This window comes from Hirundo rustica, chromosome 16, assembly GCF_015227805.2.
Source record: "Hirundo rustica isolate bHirRus1 chromosome 16, bHirRus1.pri.v3, whole genome shotgun sequence".
Classification (NCBI taxonomy): domain Eukaryota; kingdom Metazoa; phylum Chordata; class Aves; order Passeriformes; family Hirundinidae; genus Hirundo; species Hirundo rustica.
The window spans coordinates 9,581,989-9,591,477 of NC_053465.1; the positions used below are offsets into that span (position 1 = coordinate 9,581,989).

The following is a 9,489-nucleotide window of genomic DNA, read 5'->3' on the forward strand; positions in this document are numbered from 1 at the left end:
TCTCTGTCCAGTGATGGAAAGATACAGGCCTGTACTCTGCTGCAAAGCTGAATTCCATGAATGTCCATCTGTCTGTAACAGGCTGGGCAGAATTATGAAGGGAAATCTCCATCTTTTGGCGGGCACCAAGAGACTCAGCATTCTGTGATACTGATAGAGAAGGAAGCCATTGTCTTGCTAACACTCCCTAAAAACCTCCTTCTCTGACGAAGGTATAAGATAAAAATACTTACAGCGACACCCACACAGCTCACAACTGCACAAAGCATATGGCAAGCTTGTGAACATGAACAAATACACTCACGTCAAAAATATTGATAAGGAATCCAAAAACATCTACTGATCGGAAGCTCTGTGGGAAGCAACTTTTGTCTCTGAGACTGACAGGAGCCTCCACTTAAAACCATTTCCCAATGGTCTGCTGCCTTCATCCCAATTTCAGAAGTCAACACCTTCAAACTTAGAAAGGGATTTGAGTACTGCAGGTGGAGATGCAGGTTGTTTTTCTTGAGGAGACACTGTCTGCCAAGGCTGAGTGACAAGCACCTACACTAATTTTCCTGCTGTGCCTCCAGTGAGCCTGCACTGCCCCCATCCCATCAAGATAAGCATTTCAGACATCTTCCAGCCCCCGTCTCCAAAGCCTCCCAAGACAGGAGTAAGGCACGCTCACTGCTGCCTGTCCTTGGGACTCCGTGTTGGGAACATCCCAAACCCAGAGCAGCTGTCAGTGCAAGTCATTCTTCCAAACTGAACTACTGCTGCAGCCACCTTTGAGAGAAGCTGTTGAGACTCAAGTAACAGCCACGAAACAAGGGGAACCTCCCCAGGGTGAAGCAGTAGTAGAGTGTTTCATTCTAGCAGAGGAACAGGTCTTGAGATGATGGAAAACATCACCAGAACTCTGTGACAACTCTAGAAAATTTGTGAGACAATTCTTACTTGAACCACTGTCCCTCTCCTACTCATCTTCCCTCATTACAGAACTCCATCTCTATCATTAGTATTAATAGAGAACTAATTGCCAAGGTCTCCCACGTCTCCAAAAGCATCAAGCCTGATCTCCACAAGTTGTGTTGGAGATCTCCCAGATTATTGTTTGCTGCAGGGACTGGCACAAAAACTATTTCCTGCCACTGCTCCTGCTGACACAGACAGGGATTTAAAAAAAAATCCTAGTTTTATGTTAAAGAAGTCTGACAATCATTGATGCTAAGTACATGTTATAAAAGAACAAATTTCAGGAAGACTGACTACTGCTTCATATTCTCTGCTTTCCTTCTCAACTCTGGAGGTCTCACTTGTTCATTAGCTGAGCAGCTACAGAAGTCAAATTTAGAAACCAAATTTCCACTTGAAAACATGCAGGTATGCTCATTTTTCTGAAGCCCAAACCAATTTTTTAATCCTCCTTATACCACGCAGGTCACAAGAATCCAAAATTAACTTCAGCCCTTCTTCTCACACCACTTTCCAAATGTCCTAACTCTCGCTGTGACACCACAAGATTGACTAAAATCAATTGACTAAGATCATTAGTTTAAAAGGCAAGCATTCAAGATGAAAATATTTCCAACTATAAACCTCATTAAATCCACTGGAACTATTTAGCATTTATGTCAGCCAGGACATTTTGAACAAACGCTGTGCTAAAAATACTGTAGTCTCATACACACCGGGAAACCACTACTACAACATGTTCAGCTGAGCTAGGAAATAGCAGGAGCCTGCAGCAGAAAAGGCTCTCTCTGCTCTGCCTGGAACAACAATTCCACGCTGTAGTGATTCCAGTGTTCAACCAGGGATGGACGGTGGAAGCCACCAAAGCACACAGAGTAACTCCCTGGAGAAGGCAGCTACTGGCAGAGTAAGGACAGCAGTAACTGAGAACACTGTTTAAAAAGAGTAATCCTACACTGGGTTTTAAATTTATTTTCTACTGTTTTGTTCAGAAGAGAACAGCAACAAGCTCACTGCTGAAACCACAGCAAGCCCATACCCTTCTCCCGTTCCCTTACGAGGAGGAACCATTCTGAAATCTAAATATGATCCACATTTAAACACTGACAGTGCTGAACAGCTCAGAACAGAGTCCTGCAGGGAGAAGGTACAGGCAGATGTGTCATATGCTCTGTCAAAAGGGACAGTCCCAGGACAGCAAGGTGATAAACACTCATTTCTACACTGAATATCTTCTCTCAGATTTGGAAAGCTAAGACAGACCTTCAAAAACCCAGGAAGAAGCAGAATACATAACACTAAATAGATTTTGCTCCCATGTTTCAGAGTGTGAGGTTTTCTATAAAATGAGGAGTGGTATCTATAAAATTGGAAGCCACAAAACCAATGAAATTTAATAAGCCAATAAATATTTGTGAATGACTACATGTCCTACAAGGATATGAGAAACTGTATCAGCACAACCAGCTCAAGCAGACTTGAAAGAGAAACTGTCCCATCTTGAAAACCACAGGAAAAAAAAAAATCTGCAATGATTTCCTAGGTTAAACTGTATTTCTCTTAAATAGCCACTTAGACATTAAAGCCCATCCTTGCAGTCCAGTAACAAAAAAGCAGATACACTGTCACCGCTCCACTGATTTTAGCAGTACTAGAGCAATTTACAATACCAGGAAGAAACTGACCTGGAGTCTCCCTTTAACAGGGCAGTGGCTTGTGCTATTTCAGCAGGTATTACTTTAACAGGAATCCAGTGAAATCATTAACAGAGGAATTTGAGTCAATGAGATGTTAAGTACTTGCTATAATTACATATTATTGCAGTTTCTGCTGACAGTGCAACTCAGGAGGTTGGAATTCAATGAACTAACTAACGAATATCTGAAGTCACAGTTGTAAATGAAATTAAATCTGATTTGTGCTTGATCACATTTATGAGCTGTGTGTCTAATTTACATGAAGCCATGTAAAAAAAAGCACACTTTTACACAGGTCCCTGGTTCGAAATTTTTCATGTTTTACAAAGTAAACAAAGAAGCCCTGATAACACATTAATAACAGAGAGTGCTTAACACTGGAGTAAAAGGAAAAACATCTTAAGAAAACCTGCTAGGAGGAAGAAACGCATGGGCCATTAACCCCTAAAACACATCTTCCAGCACATTTAAGTAATTCTGCTGAGTTTTAACAAAAACACAAGTTGGCTGCAGCTCCCAGAAACGCACTCAACTCCCCACTGCCACCAGACACCCATTAAGTTTTAACCTAAATGCTGAATGTGTCAGAACAATTAACACAACAGACCTCAAGGTCTTTAGCAAAGCCCTTCTGAGGCTTCTGCTGGGGAAAATAGATGCAACTTATGTAGCATGTGGTAGTGAAGAGCAGCTTACCAACAATATGTTTATTTACATTTCTGAGAAGTGTCATGAATGATAAATTTACTTCAGAGTACTCTCACCTATCACAAACTGAAGATTCCCATACTGAAGCTATGCTGTCATATCCTAACAAGCCCTGCGAGAGATTGCTGTGAACATATTGGAAATCAACGCGAAAACAAAATTAAGAAATTTTGCGTCTTATGTAAAATACTTCTGAAATTAAAAAAAAAAAAAGAAACCCAACTAAGTGGTTGCAGACTTAAAACTACCCAAGTATTGTTCTGAGGCTGTGGGCAGCACTTCCCACAATGCAGGCTCACCACCAGCACTGCAGTCTGGAGCAAAGGCAGGGAGCCACGCAAGGAAGGAACAAGCTACATTCCTCTGGAACGAGCTACATCGCCATGCATCACAGAAAAGGCAAAGGAAATTTTCAGCAGAGATATCAATCTGCACCTAAATACCATTAACTACCTTTTGTGCTCTGGATCCCTTGCCAAACGTTTGACATTTAAAGCATTCGTGAGACATGTTCCCAGGGAACTGAAGAGACAGTTTCTCCCTGACATGTCACACACACAGAGCACAGGCAGTGCCTTCACGCTTCCTAAATCCGTGCAGTTTGTTTAGCACAGTGGCTCTAACAGCAGTGCTAAGGTACACACAGCCTTATGCCAGAAGTGGCCCTGCTCTCCTTCAAAAAACTCTCACCCATCCAGAAGGCGCCAGCAAAGGCAGCAGCGAGGAAGCACAAATCTGGTCTCCAACAGACTGTTTCACAACCACTGAGAAATCCTAAAGATCTCTGCTATGTTGCTCTACAGTTTGTTAGCATTTAAATCACCCACACCTCTTATTGCACAGCTCTGTCATACATGAAACATGAATTTAATGCAAAACACAAAACGTGCTGAAACTCCTTAACTTGTAAGGCATTTGGTTCAGCACTCCTGTTATTTAATTTGAATTTCCCTCTTGCTCATTCCTTCACGTTGCCAGCCTGATAAATAGACAGATGCCCCATGAGCGCTTGGGCCAACATAAAAAAACCTGCCAGTTCCTGATAAGATGCTGCAGCAGTAAGGGCTTCTTTTTTTTTTTTTTTTTTTCCCAAAAAAATACTCACTGTTAAAGCAAGCCCCACCTTCAAACAGGTTTGAAATCCAGAAGCCACCTCTGTGACGCTGGACAAATTCACACTTGACTCCTGTTAATGCACTGTAATGGTTACTCCAGTGATACTTGACCTCGAATTGCATCTTAACATTACTGGCCAAATCAACTGGAAGCAAAATGCACTGCTTGGGGTGATGTCCTCAGTCTCCACACTGAGCAGTTCTGGATTTTACACTAGTTCTGATCACAGGCTGCTGAGCAGCTAAGGCACTAATAGCAGTTAGTGGGATTTAGTAGTTTTGGAATGCAATTTGATTATTTTGCAAACAAAAGTAATTTTTATCTACTGCACTCTGCAAACACAATGGGAGAGCTGAAAGTCAAGATAAACTGCTTTTAGTCTCAACATTGTCCTCAGTAGTAAGAGGTTGCTACATCCAACCTGAGTAACAAAGCTCTTAAAGGCAAAACTCAATAGAATCCAAATCTGTGGAGGTGAGGACATTTTCAGCATCTAAGCTGTAGCTGGAAACAACAGTTTTGGACTCCATTTCCCTTCTGAATGCTGAAGGCTGCAAGGATGTCACTTGCAGAAAAGGCTGGCTGTTTTAGCACAATACTGCTCTCAGCATGGTCTGCAAACAGGCACTGCTAGGACTGAACATGGAAAATTCTTTGCAATGCGTACGGATACTAAAAATACAGCAAAGGTGAAAAAAATACCCACTACAGCCAAACAGGAGGGAGAACCTGGATATTGAAATGGAATGCAATTACTCAAGCTGGAATTTGCCCAGGACACTCTTGCTTCGAGTGATCTGGCTATTTAATGACGAGAAAAGGCCAGGAACACATATTTACTGCTGGCACCCCCTCTCATACCCAACAGCACCCTGCTATCAATGAAATGGGTGTGTAACCAGATCCAGGCTCCCAGCTACAACCGGGCTGTGCTGTGGAGACCTGCAATGGGCAGATCCACCCAACCCATCGCAGTTGCAACAACTTGTGTGACCACAACCCCAGGTAGTGTGTCCGCTGACCCAGATAGGAACATTAATAACAACAGGAAGCTTCAAAGTGCTTAAGCTGCCCTGCTACTGATACACTAACCAAAAGTCACCCCAAACATTCCTTATTAACAAAAATGTTTACTGCTGCTACACTCAACATTTAGAATGAGTCAGTACCAGCCCCCAGAAAAACTTCCCCCAAAATGTGAAGCAGAGGAGGCCTAAAAGGAGAGTTTGGCTCTACTGTTTAGCGCTGCCTGATAATATTCAAACACAACAAATGTTATTTGTTGTAACTTATTCAAAAACAATAATCAGAGTACAAACCAATTCTAAACATCGGGGGGGGGGAGAAAAAGGGCACCTGGGATTCCTACTATCCACTCCTAATCTTTGCCACTAAATAGGATCAAAACAAGAAAATAAGAGCACGAGCCGCAGTGCTCTGCCTGAAGGAGGACTGCTGCTCTTGCACCCGCGTGTGACAATTCCCGATGCACGAGTGCAAGGAGCTCCTGTGCACAGGAAACAAGGCTCAGAGCAAGGAGAGGTGACAGCTTTTCAGGGACATCAGGGGTGGTCACAAGGTCACTGAGTGCAGTGCCTATTCAGCATTATTCCCTTAGCAAGACTAACAGGGTTACACATACCTTCCAGTGCTTAAAAGGGTTTTGGGGTTTAGGGTCCTCTGATCAATGACAATGATGTTACATGACTGCCACAAATAAGTACAACAGGAGGGAAAGGGTGCTGATGCCTCCACTGGTATGGATTTGTTGGGTGCACTTGATTTACCAGGAATTCGGTTTTTCCGTCAAGGTGTCTTACTTTGAATTTCTGTATTGAATTCCTTAAACACATGGTAGAAATAAAAACCACAGGAGTTTTAAGAGCTGTATGACTAAAACTCTTAGAAGAATAAAACACCACATGGTCACAATAGAGAAGAAAAATCCCTCTGAAAGCTTCACTGGAAGTTGGGAGTCAAAAGGTGAAATATCCATCACTTCCTCTGTATACAACAGTACTAAATAACTAAAGCTTACCAGGGAATTCTTTCCCTAAATAAAGACGATCCTTAGAAGGAGCAAGTATTTTCCAGCACAAGAAGGCTACAAGCATTCCTATACAAGCTTATATTAAGAAAGCTATAAGCATTCCTATACAAGCTTATATTTAAATTGCTTCAGGAGTTACACCTGTACTTCTTGGGAAATCCACTGCACCTTTTTTTCCTGATAAGAATTACTCCTAGAGCCCCGCTATAAACTCAGAATGGAAATGATGAGTTCAAAACTTGCATATTTGATGCTGTCTGCTCCTGCTGCACACACACAATCACATTCCAATGAACTGACAGAAAGAAAGGTGCTCGCAAGCGTAGATCTGTAAATATTTACATGCAGTAGCCTACAAAGCAACCAGGCACGTGGACATCATCCAGAAAAGCATTCTAAAAATTAGTGTAACTATAAGTCAAGCAGATATTTTCAACCACCTTTTTTGTCCTCTACCACCTCAGCAGTCAGGGGACAGCTCAGAGCTCCTAACACACCCCAAACAGTGACAGTAACACACACACCAAGGTTGGTTTTATGTCCTCAACTCCCCCTCACCGTACTCAAGCCCTTCAATTTGACACCTATCAAATGAGGCAGGATTGCAATTAGCTTGCTTCCTATAAAAATGAATAAATTATCAGAAAAAGTTAGCAGTCATCAGACTGATTAGAAAATATAACATGGTACGTCTATACATATATAGGAATATAAATATACATATAAACAGATATATATTCATATATAAATATATGCATATACAAAAATTATACATAAGTGTGTGTGTATATATATATATATATATATAAAATTACAGGACTCCTCTAAATGTTTCTGAACAAAATGAAGTTAGCTTGCAAAGTCCCTGACATGATGCTGTCTACCTTTCTGGAATTGTCTACACTATGGTCTGCTGTTTTTTTTTAAATTAAAATAAAAACCTACTTTAAAAAAAACCCATCTAACAAGGTAAAGTCACATCATTTAAATAGCAAGGAAGAAAATAAGACTGATCTTAAAATGGATGCAGCAGCTTCTTTTAAAGAGCAACATGTTGCAATCACCTTTCATTTTAGGGGAAGGGAGGGATTCCCTCAAAGGAACAGAGACGGGGAGCAGTGGGGGGAGGGAGCCTGCGATTTAAAAAAAAAAAAAAAAAAAAAAAAAAAGGTGACTTGGGATTTTAATTTTTTTTTTTTTTAGCTAAAAACTTTGCTTTCCCCTCGGTTACAAGGGGCTGGTGCCGGGGATGGCGGCCCGGTGCCTCTGCAGAGGCGGCTCGGCGGCAGCTCGGGGAGGAGGAGAAGGAGAGAAAAGCCACAGAGAGAGAGAGAGAGAAAAAGAAAATGGCGCAGAGACTAAGTCCCGACCGTCGACAAGGCGACTTTCCAGGGAGGAATCGGGGCCCAAAGGCGACCCCGGCAGAGCCGCGGGGCTCGGATCGGGGGCCTGCGGTGCCCCCACTCGGGGCGGCGGGGGTCGGGGGGGGGCCGATCCCGGCGGGAAAGGGGCGCTTTTGGCAGCTCGATGGGAACAATGGGGCCGGTGAGCGCGGAGCCGGGACTTAGTCTCTGGGACGCCATGTCTGTGCGAGGGGCGCGCCGGGGCCGCACTCACCGTTCGCTCGGAAATCCGCCTCGATCTGCGGGGAGAGCACACAGGGACACACCGTCAGCACGCCCGGCTCCGCGGCGCTCCGGGGGACCCCCACCCTCGCCCTCACCCTCATTTTTAGAAGAATTAAACGCCAAGTGAGAAAAGCCCGGCGCGATGCGGAAGGTGATGGGGGAACGGGTGAAGCGCCCCTGGGCCCCCGCACATCTCATGGAGGGGATCCCTCCCGAGCCCCCCAAAGGGCAGCGAGCCGGGGGAGCGCGGCAGCAGCCCCCTCCCCTTCTCCGCTCAGCCAGGGGGTCACACGCGGGTCCCCAATCCCACCGCCCCCCATCCCACCGCGGGGGGACAGCTGGGCTGACAGCGTTCTCCCAGACGCACGGGGGCGGCCGTAGGGCACGGTCCCCCCGCTGGGGTTACGGGGGGCGGCGAGGCGGCCAGCCCAGGGCCGGCACGGCGGGATGCGAGCACCGCGGCGGGGGTCCCCCGAGAGCGCGCCCCGCGGGCGGGCACGGGGCGCTCACCTGAGAATCGTTGTGCAGCTGGTCCCCGCTCATGCCGGAGGCGCGGGCGGCCGGGCGGAGCGGGAGGAGCGGCGGGCAGAGGAGCGCCGGGCGCAGCGGGACGCGGGGAGCGCAGCGCGGTTGTGTAACAGACTAAGTCCGGCTTTCGGTGCTCTGCGCAGGCGCGGCGCCTTTTAAAGCGGCGGGGGAGAGGCCTGACGGGCAGGGGGCGGGAAGCGGCCGCGCGCGTATTTGCATCCGAGCCACGCCTCCAGAGCCGGCATGATTTGCATGTAGGCCACGCCCCACCGGCGTGACCGCTCCGACCCGCCGCGCGCTGGGCCGGCTCGCAGCTTTACATATCCGGTGCCGCCCCTTCCTCCCTTTCCGCCAATGGCTCGGCACAACCCGGCCCTCATTTGCATGCGAGGCCCCGCCCCGCCCCGCGGCCGCCGGCCCCGGTGCATTGTGTAAGAACCCGTGCTGCTCCGTGCGCGCAGCGCGCATGCGCCGTGTCCCGCCCCTCCGGCCGTATTTGCATACGAGCCCCGCCCCTGCGCGGAGGCCCCGCCCCCAGGGCCGCATGGCGGGCGGGTGGGAGGGCGGCTGTGAGGGGAGGTGTTTCCGCTGCCTCCCTGCGATAACCGCACGGTGACACCCCCGCACCCCGCGGCCCCTGGGCGCCACGGGCTGTGGGGCCCTCGGGGCTTCTCCTGAAGTCCCGCCGCGCCAGACCCCTCAGAGGCACCAGCTCATGGGCAATTTGAGCATTTCCAAGTGAGAGGAGGCTGGCGGGGTTTGGGCGCCTGTCCCGCAGACCCCTCGTTATCAGTCTCCGTTA

General features: G+C 46.9%; 1 protein-coding gene across 1 annotated transcript in view; it reads right to left on the reverse strand.

Annotated features, from left to right (window-relative positions):
* TOP1 (DNA topoisomerase I) overlaps nt 1–8,810 on the reverse strand; it is a 67,252-nt gene extending 58,442 nt beyond the window's left edge. Inside the window, exons 1-2 of the mRNA XM_040079976.2 lie at nt 8,670–8,810; nt 8,149–8,173 (exon numbers count right to left, since the gene is read on the reverse strand). Coding sequence (XP_039935910.1) covers nt 8,149–8,173; nt 8,670–8,702 — 58 coding nt within the window. The 5' untranslated portion in view covers nt 8,703–8,810. The remainder of the gene's footprint in view (nt 1–8,148; nt 8,174–8,669) is intronic.
* Nucleotides 8,811–9,489: the final 679 nt, after the last annotated feature.